This window comes from Pezoporus wallicus, unplaced genomic scaffold (assembly GCF_028554395.1).
Source record: "Pezoporus wallicus isolate ANWC-B61680 ecotype Strahan unplaced genomic scaffold, APGP_CSIRO_Pwel_v1 contig_2908, whole genome shotgun sequence".
Lineage (NCBI taxonomy): Eukaryota > Metazoa > Chordata > Aves > Psittaciformes > Psittacidae > Pezoporus > Pezoporus wallicus.
The window spans coordinates 1,114,621-1,131,700 of NW_026642179.1; the positions used below are offsets into that span (position 1 = coordinate 1,114,621).

Here is a 17,080-nt window from a genome sequence, read left to right on the forward strand (position 1 = left end):
AGAGCACAGAAAGTGTAGTGGGCTTTTCATTTATTGTAATAAGTATGACAGCAAAACATCACTGTCATAATTTGAAAATAAAACAAAATCACATACATTTTTTAGGCATTTGTAATAAACACTGGGAGACGGGAAGCAGCATTGCTTTGTTCTGTAATGCTGCAACACCCAGCACACAGCCCTGGTCACTCCTGAAATATCTTTTGTACTGTAAAATCAGAAATTTATACCTCCTGTGTACTGGTCTGCCTTTGTTCCTGTGACAATGTTAGGGATGTCTCTTGTGTATATGAAGTGGCATGCACAAGCAAAGCCTGAAGGCTGAGTTTCCTGCATTTCAGTATTCAGAAAAACTTAGAAATAGTGTCTCAATATCTTTGCCAACCTACCTTACCAATTTCCTTATACCCAATGATATGTATAATATGAAGTTACATAAGTAAACATAATATTGGGTAAAATTACAAAGGAAACTGTGTCACCTACAGTACTCTACTGACTTTGACATTTTGACCATTTCTAGTAACTCTAGAAGCAGTTGAAAAGTACATGAAGAAAATTTAAAAAATGCAAATTATTTTCAGTAACTACAGACCTGAAATATTTTCAAAGTGGTGATTGATGATGGTTTTTGCACTCTCCCCAGTAATCCTAAAATAAATCAACCAAACAGCTCTGTTTTGCCTTTTTTCTTTCTTTCTATTGTTGTTTTTTTTTTTTGTTTGTTTTGTTTTTTAATTTCTTAATTTAGGCCACCATATCAAATATTGCTTTTCAGTAAGTTTGGAGGCACTTCTGTATTGGAGACATTAGTGTTCAGATGCTGATCATTCAATAGTTTACTCCAGTTGATAAAAGTGTGAGTAACAGGGAGTTTCCTTCGCAGATTTTTCCCCCATAAATCTTCCGAGAAAGCCTGAAGGTTTTCCAGAATGGCAGTATGGAACCTGGTGTCCTCAGCTTTCAGGAATTTCACAAAATCTGTGGCAAACTGACTTTGGTCTATCATATGTAGAGTATCACTCACAGTCTTGCTGACAGTTATATGGAGGTTGGCATCTTTGAAGTAGTGTATCTGGAGGTGAAAGATCCCTGTAACTTGGGTGGTAAACGGAGTGAAGGCAAAAGTCCAGTCTGACTTCCAAAGGCTGTTCCAGTGATTTGAAGGCTGGTATTGATGAGCCTCAATGCAAACCACAAGCATCTTCCTCTTCCCCAGGCTTTTTTTGAACACACAGCAGTTCGCTGCAGGAAAGTGGCAACTTATGTATGTCTTCAAGCCTTTGTGGAGGGTTTCTTTCCACAGTTCCCCCTCATCTAGCATCACCCCATGCAGCTGAGGTTTTCTGGTGACCCGACGCAGGTGGTCAAGCTCAAAAGAGAATTTGCCCTGAGGGTCAAAGAAGCTGTTTTCCCCCAGGTCATTGTAGTGGGTCAGAAGCACAGTGTGCCCATTTATTTTGATGGGAGTGAAGTTGCTCTTGCTGTGACAGGCCCCTATGCGGGCAGCCTCCTGCCTCACCAGCTGCTCATCTTGCACCAGAGCAGAGAGATCTCGGACAACCTGGATGAATTCCCCAGGAGGAGACTGTCGTAGTAGGCTGCAAATGAGAGACACCTTCTCTGGTTTGCACAGGTCCTGCCTCGTGCACATGATGGGGGCTACTGTGACCCAAAGGGCAGGGGACTGCAGATGAAGGGAGGGTACTTCATGGCGGAGGGATAAGGTACAAAATGGTGGCAGGGGAAGGGAGGGTGTGTGCTGGGAAGGGGCCCGTGCTAGGGTTCCGCAGTCTGTGACCTCACAGCGTCACCAGGGCAGCGCTGGTGGGGTTCCAGTGCTGGGAGTTGTGCCAGTAGGGAACGGGGCTGCAGGAGTACGGAGGGGGCCTCGTCAGGAACTGGACTAAGCCAAGGTGATGTCCTGCCAAATACCACTGCTGTGAAGAGGACTGAGCAGGGAGTCCAGTGCCACCATGGAGGAGAACAGATATCCTCCTGATGTTGTACCTTCTCTTCCTTTTGCTGCTCTATCTCTTCCTTCTCCTCTCCCCTCCCTGCCCTGTGACAACTGCTGCTGTGTGACCTCCCCACCTCCATGCCTGTGCACGGCCTATGACTGCATGCGGAGGGCCTGTGGCAGCCAGTGCGGCGTGGTCTGGCCTGGTCCAGCCAGTGCTGTTGAGGCTGGTTGGGTGGCACAGGGCTGGTCCTCGCTGATGCTTGCTGTTGGCACTCCTCTTCCCATCAATGCCCAGAGCTGCTGAATCACGTCAGCCTCCCAGCATTTTCCTCCTCTCACTGCACCTCTTTCTTCATCCTGACCACCCCTTGTTTTCCTTCACACCTTCCCTTTCCCTTTCTCTGAACCTTTTTGTTACCTTTGCCCTCAGAGTCTCTGGGCATGGAGCAAAAATGTGTTTGTGCCTCAGAGACTGCTACATTCTCAGAAATCAGAAGACAAGGATGTTCTAGAGTATGAAAATAGCAAAGTGCAAGCTTTTTTGGGTAAAAAAAAAAAAAAATTAAACTTCTCCCCTTTCCCTACTAAAAGGCAATGGCACGAGCCAGAAGTTTCCTTAACCTGATCTCTCATACATGGTTTTTGAACATTATTCAGGATGATTTCATGGATGGAAAGATCAATTTAGGAAATACAATGCAGTTACTTAAAAAATTTGAATTGCCTTTTAATTATGCACATGTAAAACATGTTTTCAAGGTGAGGATTATGTAGGTGAAGCAATTAAGTACATTTAAAAGTCCAGTTATATTTTGCTGACTTATAAAAATTAACATTTTGAGAAGTGAATTTCATGCTAGTAGGGTCTGCAAAACCAGCAAATAACTTGTCTTACCCAGGTCTTTTGCTTCTGTGTAAAACAGATAACTGAACAGTTACAATAGAATCATAGAATAGAGTCACAGACTCATTTAAGTTGGAAAAGAGCTTTAAGATTATCAAGTCCAGCCATTAACCTAGCACTGATAAGTGCACCACTAAATCATGTCCCTAAGTGCGGCATCTGCACAACTTTTAAATACTCCCAGGGCTGGAGCCTCAACCACTGCCCTGGGCAGCCTTTTCCAATGCTTGACAGCCCTTTTGGTGAAGTATTTTTTCCTAATATCTATCCTAAACCTCCCCTGGTGTAACTTTAGGTAATTTTGTCTTGTCCTGTCACTTGTTACTTGGCAGAAGGGCACCCAAGTAACACCAACTTTTCACCACACCACAATATTGTACTGTGATAGAAAATATATAGGCTTTGATTTCCAGCTTTTTTGTAACATAGCTTCACTTGAGAAAAATTAAAACATTCTGGTGTCATCCCATCCTTCTGTAATCAAGCTAACAAACCCAGACATGCCTGTCTGATGCTGGGCAGAGCCCATTAGAGTGACTTCCTAGAAATCCTTTTGCTGGGAGGACAAAACGGAACTGTCTGCACCTCTCAGGCTTCAGGTCAACATAGATCCAGCACACTTGTTAATTCAATTTTTCACTATACCTCTTCTTTGAACTATGTAAGAGGTATGCCAGAATGGATGGTGATTGCACTCTTAACACTTGGGAGATGATGTGGGTTTGAGATATGGCAACATTTAAAAGATTTCTGTGAAAGGTACATGGTACATCTAGAAACTTGACTTACTAATAAGTTAATTTATTGTAGGTAAGCGAAATACCACAAAATGAACGCAGTTCAGTGTGAGAAGATACTGCAAAATTAAGTGTCTTTGGTTTTCAGGTTCTTTAGGTCCCCTCTAGTTCCCTCAGGTCCCCTCAAAAGAGATATGATTTTTCCTTTTAGCTCATGTTTTTTAACAAATTAGCTGTTCGGCAAAGCTCTTTTCCTAAGGGACTGAATCCAAGTGGCTGTACATATGTGATTTCTTTGAGAATTTTGTAACCAGCTGGCTGATTCTGTCCAGAGTTTATGAGGAAAATTAATTATGGCAAGTCTGAAACTTTTAGGTCGCATCATGCTATCAGGTAGGCAGAGGATAGGCATTAAAATTTCTTCACTCTGTCGTGTTTCTCTGTCATTGTTCTATGCCTTATAGAGCCAAGGTAAAACCGGCAGTGTGAACTCAGGCCTTGCTAAAGAGGCTGTCTGTGGCTTTTGAACTTGCACTTCATTGAAAGAATTTCCAGCCTTGAGAATCTCATGAGAACTTGAAAACATTTCTCAGGGTTTCTGGTATTTTCCACCTACTTTACTTTCTGACAAAAATTAGAGATAGATAGATGATCAATTGTGGTGAGAGAAAAGAGTAATTATATGAGGAAGTGACCTGCATAGAACAAGTCTGATTTAATTGTATTTAACACTATAATATACTCAACAGTCTGATTTAGTTATTTAGCAGTACTGCTAGGTATTCTTTGCTATTTGAGAGAGATTTGAGTATATTCAGTAGTTTTGGGTCTCAAATTGTTCATCAGTATAATAATATGTAAAAATCCAAAGCAGTCTGGAAGGTAATCTTAACTGGCATCATTGTCAGTAATTATGCACCGACAATTAATTGAATGATTATACATAACAATAATTTTTATAGAAAACATTTTTTAAAGAATATCTTGATTCTTTCTTGTCTAGTCTCATTGAATTTATTTCACTGTAATGCTTCAATGCTCCTTTGAGCATTATCAGAACTATGAACATTAAGATTTTAAAGGTATAATAGTAATCAAAACTCTTCATCAAGGAGAAGCCAGGACTCAAGTAAACCATTTCATGTTTATAGACACTTTTGGAGCAGCTATACTAACCACATTGGCTGTCATGTTATTAGATACTAAAATGTAGCCTCTTTGGTAGTCTCAGTTTAAAGAGCCAGCAATTACAAATTTTTATGACCTTACAGTGAAAAAAAGTGTGGCAATGATTTTCCATTTATTTATTTTTGTGAGTAGTTTTGTTGGTAAGTATCCAAAATGTCTCTTAATTTGGCAACTTTTAAGAATCATGCAAGCTAAAATGTTAGGAAGATCTATATTTTATATGTACAATTTTTCATATGCACATATGCACAAACTACAAATATTTCTTGTAGTTTTTTTTAAGAATAATTAAAATTTTTAAGCCTGAGAAACAGGTAAATGACACAAATGGTATAAAAGTATTATACTACTCAAATGCTTTTGCCGTTTTGATTTTTCGAGTGGCTTTTATGCTGAAATACTGAAATTAATTAATGTGCTAACATTTTGTAAACTCTGAAAACAAGCTTACAGTCTAAAAATTCTGAAAGTGTGAATAATTAATCTGAGTTAAACATTCTGGCTTGTTAAGAATAGAACATGATGTCATAGGTTATTATAAAATATCTTGTCTTCAAACTTTAATTGTGTTACTTATTTCATTGTGGTGGGTTGGCCCTGGGTAGATGCCAGGTGCCCAACAAAGCTGCTCTATCACTCCCCTCTTCAACTGGACAGGAGAGAGAAAGTATAATGAAAGGCTTATGGACTGAGATAAGGACAGGGAAAGATTATTCACCAACTGCCATCATGGACAAAACAAACTCAATTTGTAGAAATTAGTTTTATTTATTACTGATCAAATCAGAGTAGGATAAAGAGAAATAAAACCAAATCTTAAAACCAACTCCTGCCACCCTTCCCTTCTTCCAAAGCTTAACTTTCAACTTTAACTGCTCTTGTGGCCAGCTGGCATTGCCTCTGGGGTTCACATAAGGGAGGCTTCTAGCAGTTTCTCACAGAAACAACCCTTGTAGCACCCCTCCTACTGAAACTTTGCCACACAAAACCAATAAATTGATTTATTGAAAGAATTTGATCTCATGATAATTTGGCCATCCTTATTTTTTAGATTACTGTTTTCCATGTGTTGTTTGTAAATTTAACTGGCTGTATTTACAATGTGATTTAAATTGCTGTTGCAGAGGCAGTATATTAAATATATTTTCCACTCACTAATTTTCATACTCCAGGTTTATTTTACTGCATAGCACTTTAGAGGTTTTTTATAATGTGTTTTAATATTACGTATATGTTAGATAGAAATTTATTGTGATTACATAGGAGCTAATTATGTCATATGGTACATTTTAATTTGTATAAAATATTTTTAACACACAAAGTCAAATCGAAAAATTGCATATAGAAATAGAAGAATATTATTTGATAATGCATAGCAGTCACTGTTGTCTGAGTTTTTTTCTATTATTCTTGCTCTTATGATCACTTCTAATAGCGATTTGTGTGTATCTTTGCATCATTGCATATCTTTGTCTTCACTGTTTTGGTGTTTGTGTTGGTTGTGGTTTCTTTTATTTTATTTTATTTTATTTTTTTTTTTATTTCCCAGAAAACAATTGACAAACCGAAGGAACATACGATTAACATAGAAGACTTCAGGGCAATTTATCGAACCATTGTACACAGACCTGAATTCCTTGAACTTTTCCGTGCTTACGCTCCAAACAGCAAAACTCTATCTCATGGCCAGGTTGTTGAATTTCTTAAGAAAGAGCAATATGAAACTGAAGAGTGTGAAACAACTGCCTTAGAAATAATTTTAAAGTATGAACCCATTCAAGAAGGTATGCATAGTTTAAGTAATTGATTTCTAATTCTTATTTATTTTACTACTGTCAGTGACTGTGTTTATATTTTTGAATACTTGGCAATGCAAACTGAAAATTAAAGAAAATGAATGTAAGCAACTCTATTATAATTCTGTACATTATACAATACCTTTTGTAACCACATGTAAAAATGCTGGTTTTCTTAAAATTCATGTCTTTGAACACTGTGAATGTAATAATACAAAAAACATTAATAAAGCACAATAAATTTACATGGCCTAGTGCTTAGTGATAGCATATTACATACCAGATCCATCATTCTTATATCTGTTTGCAACACTGTGGTCCAAAATATACATGATGATTGCTTCAAACAAAACACTAAATCTTCAAATTGCAGTAAATCTTTTTAATGCCTATTGAAACATGAGAATGACAATTATTAGGAAAACAACCTGATTTTTTTTCGAGCTAAACTGTTCAAAAATAATTTTGCTTAATAATTTAGAGGAATATGAATATTGGATTAAAAAGATAAAAAAATAGATTGTATTTTGTTAGCAACTGGTCTGTTCAGCACAGGATCTTTGTCTTAGAGGAAATCAATCATAATTAAATCAGTAATAATGAATTAATTTTTTAAGTTTTCAGTATTAAAATCTGAAGACGACATCATTTTTGAAGACTAGAAAATGTCAGAATTTAATATAATTTAGTATAACTGTACTGACTACTGTGGTTCACAGTCGTAATGAAGTGAAAATAAGTGTAGTTAAACCCATTGCGTTTCAAAGCATATTTTGCAACCAAGATCATTCTAATCTTATTTCAGAGTCACATAAATTGTACAGCATTGTTGATCGTGGAGATTTTTGCCAGAAGTTTATCTCACAAATGGAAAAAAATGCATGCTACTAGAGTTTTTTATAGTACTTATATTTTGTACTATTGAAACCTACGATTTAATAGAATATTCTCCATGAATCATGCTTTTTTTACTTGGTATAATTGAGTGTCATATGGTGGAAAAATTAAATATCTCAATAATCCAATATCAGAGATTTTACAGAGGAAGACAACTTCTAAGGATGTGTCTGCTGAGAAGACTGAAACCTTAGACAGTTACACTGTGGTCTGCCCTCAGCTGGATATGATTAATAATGACATCAGGGATGCACTGAAGCAGTTTTGCAGACATGGTGGATTCTCATCATCTTCACTGGGCATGGAGTCTGATTATTAATCTGTCCCATTATATATATATTGATGTTATTATCCATGGTATTGGGGTTAAAACTATAATTAATTAATAATGCTATCCCAAGCCAAAATGCCATTTCCATTTTCTCCTCTGATCAGACTCTAAGAGTAGGTCTCTAGGCACAGACTTCTACTATCACAGAGTCATGGAACTGTTTAGGTGGAAAGGGACCTCTGGAGAGCAGCTACTTTAGTTTTTTGTTCAAAGCAAGGTTAACAATGACTTTAAAATAGGTTTCTCAGGTTTTTTTTTCAGTCAAAACTTGAAAACATCTGAGGACAGAGATCCATAGTCTCCTTTATGTACCCAGAAATGGCTTCCAAGAGTTCCTACACCAGGAACTAACTGACAAACTTGCAGTTTCCTGAAATGAATGATAAAATCATAGAATGGTTTAGGTTGAAGGGACCATTAAAGGTCACTGAGTCCACCCCCCCTGCAATAATCAATCAGATAAGGTTGCTCATCTATCACCTTTCTGGGCAACCTGTACCTCTGTTTCACCACATGCATGTCATACATTTACTGCTTTAAAAGCCTTTTCTTTTTATATAGTTATTTTTTTTCTTTCTGTGTTTCAATTTCTTCGTTTTCATGGTGGTTTGCTTTCTCTACTCTCTGTCCTTTATTTAACTTTTCCCCTTCTCCTTCTGTATATTCTGTTCCTCAGGTCACTCTTGGTCATTACACACCATTTTTACTTTAGTTTTCTCAGCTTACTTGTCTACTCATTTTACTGTCTTCTCTCACTGGAGTCATTTAGTGATAATGCACACACTCTTTCCCTGTCACCCAAAGACTTATATGTCCCCGTGTCTGACTTGCAGAAGCAGCACTGTGCAAGATCCTCGTAGGTGCCTAATCACCTTCTCTGAATCATAAGAACTCTGAGATGAGTGGAGTAATATACATATTCTTCAGCTACAAAAGGGTGCCTCTAGTTATGGTGTAACATTTCTTCCGAGTTTCACTGAACATAACTCGAGGCAAAATTTTCAGCTAATCTAAGTAAAGGAAATCAGAGCTAACTGAATTTTACTGCAAGCTGTTACTTTGGCCAGTAAAACATGAAGCTCAGATGTTTAGCTTTGCCAGTTTCCTTTAGTTCTCTGTCTTTGATAATGGGTGGAAATGATTACTAATTAAGAAAAATAAAACCCAAGAAGGAGAAAGTCTTCCTTTTGGGATAATAGCCCTGGAAGATCTCTCTGAGCATTCACACTGTGGTTGAAAGGAGAAACTGGATTACTCTTTCAACAAGAAACAGAAGACATTCCATTTCATTAAGAGTCACTCACTAATAGCTACAGGACCTTCGATTCCTTATGCCATTGCTATCTGAGGTTGCCTTTCAAAACAGAACATATTTTACTGAATACATTCCACTCTTTCTGAGAACTAATGCTTACTAATTATACAATAAGTGAATGGTTTATCTATTTGGATGGGAAAGTGAATAGCCATAAAGTAGTTAAACTATGAAGACTCTTTACTCAGTTAGAAAACACATTTGTAAACATCAGCTAAAGTTTCTATGGTTTTCAGTTAAATGTCTGGTTTAAATTACAGATGCTGAGCCAAATTCTTGTTTGTTTCTTCATCTGTGATAAAATTGCTTATTTTGCAATTAGAAATAATCTTACTGAATGAAATAATAGTTACATTATTCATTCTCCTTCAAGTGAACTAATACTCCCACTCAAACATATTTATTGGAAAGTTCCAGTTATGACTGACATGGTAGTTGATTCATATGGTATTGAGGTACAACCATTCTGCATAACTGTTATTCTGAATTTGGTGTAGAATATTCTTCATCAGGATGATTCACTAGACTCATCTGCTATCCTTGTCCTGTGTATTGCAGAAAGGAAAAAGGGTAGACTGACACTTGATTACCTGGTTTGCTAGTAGTAACAAGTGTTACCTGTTAAACTTGATAGCACTAGTATGTCAATATTAAGATGAAAGCAATGACTAGATTTTATATACAACTTTTATAAGTCCATCTATAACCTTTAGTGCATCCCTAACATTAGTGTACAAATAGAGAAGATCCAAATGTCACTTTTGTTCTACACAATCATTTGGTTATATCTCCATTTTACAATTCATTTTGCAGACAAAAAGTATTGCTCATTATTCAGTATTTGCGTGGATGCAACTAGAATCAGAGTGAAGATAAGAAGGTGTATCCCACTATTAATTACAACGTAATGCCATTCAAAGACGCTGATCCTGCCTATTTTCCTGCTAAGCTGCACAAAACCAACTCAAAAATACAATCCTGTCTTGGAAAACTTGCTTACTTTGTGAATACAATATAAGCTTGGTGCATCTGTCAGATAAAGAATTTGAGTAATCATAGAATTATAGAATGGTTTGGTTTGGAAAAGACCGTAAAGATCATCTAGTTCCAACCCCCAATCCAGAATGTATTTATACAATTATATAATAATAATATAAAAATTAAAGACGCATTGTATATTTATATACATACATATATATACACATATATATACACACACATATGTATATGTGTATATGTATAAATATATAATATTATTAATATTATTTTAAAACCCATTTGCAGCCTATTTCGAGGATATAAATTCTTTTAAGCTTGTTTTTTGCCTGAGACAGAGAAAGAGAGTATGCCTTTGCAGGAGAAAACTTTTGGTCCCATTGGCCACTATATACCAAATTTAACAGAGCATATTCTTTCTTCTACAGATTTCATAAAAGGTTGCATGAAATAAGAGAAAAGATTTAAACTGTATCCTTATTATAGCCAAGGCAATATTTCTGTCCTAACTGTTCACTTAAAGCATAAATGTTTTAGTCTCTTATTAAGTAGTCAGATTTCATAGTATTAAATCCAATTTGTCAATGTTTCTGTCTTGATTATATTATTACCTGATACCTTTAACAATTATTGAAAGCTTCCTTCTTCCAATATAACAGAATAATACCCTTGTCTCTGACTGCAAGTATTTCTCAAGAGTTCACCCCTAAAATTCCCAGCAGATGTATTTGTACTCATTTCGATATTTCTGATGGCCAAGTAACATAAACATTTAATTACTAATTCAGCTATTAGGATATAAAGCATACACACATTTAATACCAGGGAAAACACTTTTCTCTTGTTTCCAGGCTCAACTTTAGATCGTTTTCCTCTCCTCCGCATTTCCTAGTCTTCACTTCAGGCCATACATCTCTCATTGTCTGAAACTGCAGTTTGTGCTTGGTTTCTTCAGTGAGGAATCAGGTGTTACAGGTTGCTGTGGTCAATGCATTTATAGATTTCTTTCTGCCACTTCACCTTTGTCACATTTTAGTTGTACGCAGTTCAAGGATAGCAACTACATATACCTGGGAAAAAAGTTTATAAGCCAATGTAATATAAGGCTATGTAATAAGCTGTATAAAAATACAAATATTTTAGTATTTTTCACTAATATAAAAGACAAATGAAAAAAAGTAAATGGAGTTAGTGATCCAGCTTCTAATTACATAGAGAAATATACAGAACATGAAAAAGAAATTAATCAGAAATGAAACCCAGATACTATTGATGAAAGCCTTCTCTTCAAACAAATCGAATTTACAATTCACTTAATTCATTATAGAAAAAACATATGGGATTAATGTATTCTGGTTTGAGCAACATATAAAAAAATTCAAAATATTTTTTAAAGACCCAGAAAGTAGAATATTAATCTTATTGCTACAGTCTAAAACAATATAACTTCTGCATGTGAATAAATCAAAAAGGTCAATATACTAAACAAGATGCAACTCTCAAGAATCATCAGGGTAGCAATAAGTCATTTTGCAAATAAATTAAAAGAAAGACCAAGGAAATTCTTGATGCACTACCTAAGTACTATTGGGTGGCTAATATTATTAATGTGACCAGAGCAAGATGTCAGCCAAAAGTGGGGAAAAACCCTTGGTAGGACATGCGTAAATGGCTTAATCAGGTCAGTGAAGGCAGGTTGATAAATGTGAGTTCTTAGAAAATTGATTGAAACAAGCTTGGCTAATACAGGTTACCTTTGAAAAGCTGTGGAGAATGGATAATGAATTGAAAGACTGGGAAAGATCAAATCTAATATCTATTTTAGAAAGGGACCATCCGAAAAAATAGACACCAGTCAATTACCGGGAAAAAAAAATGGGAAAATAATGGACGTGTAATCACCTCTAAGATGGTAAGGATGAGTAACAGTTTGTCAGGTCTTACCATAAAGGAATAGTATCCAGTTTTCTTCTATGAGAGAGTAAGAGTGCTGGTGGATAGAAGAAAAAAACATACTTTTTAACACTGTCTTGTATTCTAAAAAGCAGTTTGAGGAAACAGGCAAACTAACTGCAAGGTACATAAGGAACTCATTAGATAACTACTCTGAGAAGTTATTAATCCATGAGTTAGAGTGAAAAATGAAAGGCTACATCAATTGACACTTTCACTGAGCATTCTTTTGGGATCCAGACTTCAATTATGTCATCAATAATCTGGATGATGGAGCAGAAATTAATTTTATTTAGGTTTGACACCAAAACTTCAAGTATAATAGGGAACAAGATTAGAAATCAAAGTGATCTGGGCAATTGGATGATATAGAAAGGAAAGGTAGAGTTCAATAAGGAGAGCACTATGTTCCATTTAGGGCATCAAACATCGAGAAGGAAGTTCACCAGATTGAAAGAGTTGCAAAATAACAACTAAAATTATAAAAAATATAATCAAATATAGCCTGAATAGAAAGATGCACTGAATTGGATTTGTTTCTTCTGTAAAGCAGTGGAATGAGGGGAAGTGTAATAGCAGTCTTCATATATGCACAAGACTGTGGAAACAAAAGGAAATAGTACAAACCAGAATAAATATTTTGTACAGCAAAGAAGTTTCAGGGTAAATATTGTAGAAAACCTCTAACAATAGGTTTACTTAGGTATTGAAATGGGATTATGTAGATGACTGTGGATTCTTCATTAATCGATGTCTTTAAGAATAGCTTCTACAGACTTCTGGTAGGGAGACATTTGTATAGTTAAGGACAACAGTGTGTGTATGTATGTATGATGCCTGGAGGGCCTTCATCCTTATTTTCTATTCCCGTTTAGCCTTTTAAAACATTGCAAAGTTTCCTTGGTAAAAAATTGACATAATTTAGAAATACTTATTTTTTTGTGTTACTATCAGAGTGATTTTCATGAATTCAGATAGAAAACTTTCAGTCTGTACACATACTGAAGATAGATAATTGCAATTCTAACCTGTAATTTGTGATTCTTATATTTCTATTGAGGATTAACAGGTCAAGTAAGTTTTTCGGATTTTGGCTTTGGGTTGCTTGGGGTTATTTGTCAAAAGTTTGCATACATTGATCTCTAAATTCTCATTAACAGAAAGTAACCTTGGATTACTTACTGCTTAATTATCACTAGCCTACTGTGGTGACAATAATAAGGTTATTTTAGAGATGGAACTGGGCAAAATCCCTGACTAATTCAAACTAGGATATGTTTGAAGCAAAGCTGACTTCTGAAATTATATCATTTGCAAAATTACTACATTTGAAGCATGACATTGGAGCAGCAGTTGGCAGGATAATAGATCTGTTTGTCATTAAATCAGTTAAAAACAAAAAAAATGAGATGACTATCTCTGGTATGGCAGCAATTAGCATATTTTTTTTATAGATGCAGGTCAAAGGAGGTGATCCTGCCCCTCTACTCTGCTCTCGTGAGACCTCACCTGGAGTATTGTGTGCAGTTCTGGTGTCCTCAACCTAAGAAGGACATGGAACTGTTGGAACAAGTCCAGAGGAGGGCCACGAGGATGATCAGGGGTCTGGAGCACCTCCCGCCTGAAGACAGGCTGAGGAAGTCAGGGCTGTTCAGCCTGGAGAAGAGAAGGCTGTGTGGAGACCTCCTAGCAGCCTTCCAGTATCTGAAGGGGGCCTACAGGGATGCTGGGGAGGGACTCTTCATTAGGGACTGTAGTGATAGGACAAGGGGTAATGGGTTAAAACTTAAATGGGGGAAGTTTAGATTGGGTATAAGGAAGAAGTTCTTTCCTGTTAGGGTGGTGAGGCACTGGAATGGGTTGCCCAGGGAGGTTGTGAATGCTCCATCCCTGGCAGTGTTCAAGGCCAGGTTGGACAGAGCCTTGGGTGCCATGGTTTAGTGTAAGGTGTCCCTGCCCATGGCAGGGGGGTTGGAACTAGATGATCTTAAGGTCCTTTCCAACCCTAACTATTCTATGATTCTATGATTCTAATAAGCTTGATTTGCAATTCATCTTTGTGGACAGTGTCTTATATTGTTCAGATGTTATTTTTATTTCAAATATTTCTAATTTACATGTTATTTCAGCAGTATTTATTTGGAACTTTCCATCACTGAAGAAGACTTTTTGTGCTAGGAATTATGGTTTCTGCAAGATTGCTTTGACAGTCTCCAACTGACAGTTTGAAGAATAATTCCTATTCTTTCTACAGAGAGCAGAAGATTATCTTTAGGCATTGACTGGCATGTTACTTTCCAAAACTAAGACCAAAATATTTTCCTTTATATTTAATTAGGACTACTGCAAGCTCTTCCTACTGGTGTCCAAAGAGGAATAAAAATGTCAGAGCATATTTATTTCCTGTCATAATTTTTAACCACAACAATTCAATTACAGAATTGCACATATCTGATGTTTGTTATTTATATTGTTTGTTATGAGTTCTAAAATTGAAGGAAAGTGTTATGCTGTATACCCTCTAGCAATGTTCAGAATTGGCTATTAAAAGTTATGGAAAGTACACAGCTATAATCACCAGTTTAAAATCACCCCAGAAATTTTTGCTTTCTTTTTTGTTCAGTGAGAAAAAGAAGGCAGCTGTCATTTGAAGGATTTATAAGGTACATGGCTTCAGAAGAGTGTTCGGTATTTAAAAGCCATCACAGGACCGTCTACCAAGATATGAACTACCCATTATGTGACTACTTTATTTCATCTTCTCACAACACTTACTTGATATCTGACCAACTCATAGGACCCAGTCATGTATGGGGATATACCAGGTATTTAGATTTTAAAATACGTTTATTTTACTGTTTTAAAATATTTGAAGTGTTCTTTTTGTCAGTGAATATTAAGTCATACATAATCCTGCTTGGCAATAAGGAACAAAAAAATCACAGATACAAGTAGAATGGTATTTTATCACAGATACAAGAGAGTGGTATTTTATTTTGTGTGTACACTTTTCAATATAATTGCCAAACCACCTGCTCATAGTCTGAAAACAATCTGGGTATTTTTTTTTTTCACTTGCATTTGAAAATATCAGCCTTATATCAAATGAAATCTATAGTCTGCTGCATGGAATATGATCAAGATTAAGTCAGTTTTTAAACTCAACATACCATGCAAAAATAAATAACTCTCTGCAATAAATATATACAGGAGATAAGGGCACAGTACAGGGGAGTATGTCAAGGATATCTGTGATCAGTATATGTTGCAATGTGTTCAGTTAAAAAAAAAAAAACAAAACAAAACTGTGGGCAGTAAAGTAGCCAGGAGAGAGAAGAAACTTTGTCTTTGAAAGTTTAGCATATGACTCCAAGAGGGTTAGGAAACCAGTATGCCTTATTACCAAGACACATTTAGAAGAAATGATTCAAAAAGGAGAAAATGGGTTATGTATTAAAGGCAGTTCAGAGGGGGACAGAGTATGATGAACTTGGAAGACAGGTATCCATCATTCCTATTACTTTGTCCTACTTCAGTTAAGTGAAAGCAGTCAGAACCACCATCTACCCAAACTTTTTTGTTTTGGTTGTTCTCTGGATATTCTCTCGTAGCTTGCAACCATGAGAAACACTAGAGAATTTGCTTCTAAGAGTATCTGAAATGGTATGACATTGATACTATATTGCCAAAAGTAAATGCAAACAAGGTGTATCGCTCCCCCCCTTATCTACTGATTGTGCAAGAAAAATATAAAATGCTAAAAATAAGCTAGAAGCATCTTTGAGATAGTTGTAGCATATAAAAGGCAGCATGTAAAAGACAGATTAGTAATTAGGTGAAATAGTCTACAAGAATGTTTACATTAATAACAAGCTAAATGTTAGAAACCTAAGAACTTTAAGGGATGCCCCTGAAGTATTAAAAATTAAAATAGAGTAAATTTAAGTCATTCAAGAACCTTTTAGCACTCATTCTTAGAAACAAGGTGGGGAGAACAACTTGATTATGTAAAAGTCAAGCACAACCTGATTCTGTAAGTAAGCATGGTGCTGTTAGTTTTATGTAATGATGCTCAAAGTTCAGACAAATAGCATTTAGTCGGCCAAATAAAACATTTCTTCTTCTAATTTAAGCAACAATTTGCCATTATTCCAGATTTATTTTACTTGAATCTTTGGTCCTCTCTTTTTGTTGCTTATAAGGTTATTCAGATAATCCATTTTATTCCTTAATGTTCTAAATTTATCTAAGTTAAGATAAATAACAGAAAATCTAGCCTTGTCTCATATCTGTATAATCTTAGTTCTATAGGATTATTTTTGTGATGAAAAGGCAGTTTTTTTTTTGTAATAGTTCAGTGTGCTTGTAATCAGAAATACAGTGACTTATAAGACAAAGCATGGTATCTTTCTTTTGACTGTAAAATTATTTCTCTTGTTCTTTTGAAGTGCTCTCTTACAAGGATGTCGTTGCTTGGAAATTGACTGCTGGGATGGCCCAAACAATGAACCTGTTGTGTATCATGGTCACACTTTGACAAGCAAAATTTCATTTCATTCTGTAATTAAAATAATAGATAAGTATGCATTTGAGGTATGTATATATAAATAAATGTTGGATGAAAAGTGAGGGTGGCTTTAGCAAAGTCCCATGACATGGCTGTTTTCAGAGATTCTCCAGGGTGAAAAAAAATGGAACAGAGACAGTGTTTCTGGCAGTGGGCACTGTTGAAATAAATTATGGGGAAATTTTTCTATCTGTTTTTAATATATAAAAATATATATTTTATATATATTATATTTTATTTAATATACATTAATTTTATTTAAAGAAGAGTAAACATATTTTTCTGAAAATTATTATAAACCAAACTTGGTAGAAGGAATTCAGAAGATCTTATTGCATTTGTGTGGTGGAATTGTCTCCTGAGGTCATTTAAGGAAGGACCAAATATAAAGTGAACAATTACTTCAGAATCAGTCTGGTTTACTCCTTAATAT

The 17,080-nt window shown here is 35.7% G+C and overlaps 2 protein-coding genes across 2 annotated transcripts in view; one reads left to right on the plus strand and one right to left on the minus strand.

Annotated features, from left to right (window-relative positions):
* Positions 1 to 748: 748 nt before the first annotated feature.
* On the minus strand, positions 749 to 1,848 carry CAPZA3 (capping actin protein of muscle Z-line subunit alpha 3). The gene has a single exon (XM_057428043.1). It carries the CDS (start codon positions 1,652 to 1,654, stop codon positions 761 to 763), a length of 894 nt encoding a protein of 297 aa, XP_057284026.1. The 5' UTR covers positions 1,655 to 1,848; the 3' UTR covers positions 749 to 760.
* Positions 1,849 to 2,542: 694 nt separating this feature from the next.
* Positions 2,543 to 17,080, plus strand: part of PLCZ1 (phospholipase C zeta 1) — a 52,834-nt gene continuing 38,296 nt past the window's right edge. The window contains exons 1-4 of the mRNA XM_057427933.1: positions 2,543 to 2,722; positions 6,342 to 6,576; positions 14,704 to 14,905; positions 16,529 to 16,673. Of these exons, the coding sequence (XP_057283916.1) occupies positions 2,558 to 2,722; positions 6,342 to 6,576; positions 14,704 to 14,905; positions 16,529 to 16,673 (747 nt within the window). The 5' untranslated portion in view covers positions 2,543 to 2,557. The remainder of the gene's footprint in view (positions 2,723 to 6,341; positions 6,577 to 14,703; positions 14,906 to 16,528; positions 16,674 to 17,080) is intronic.

Excerpts from the sequence above, each read along its gene's own strand:
- CAPZA3 (XM_057428043.1), bottom strand. The coding sequence starts at position 1,654 with ATGTGCACGAGGCAGGACCTGTGCAAACCAGAGAAGGTGTCTCTCATT.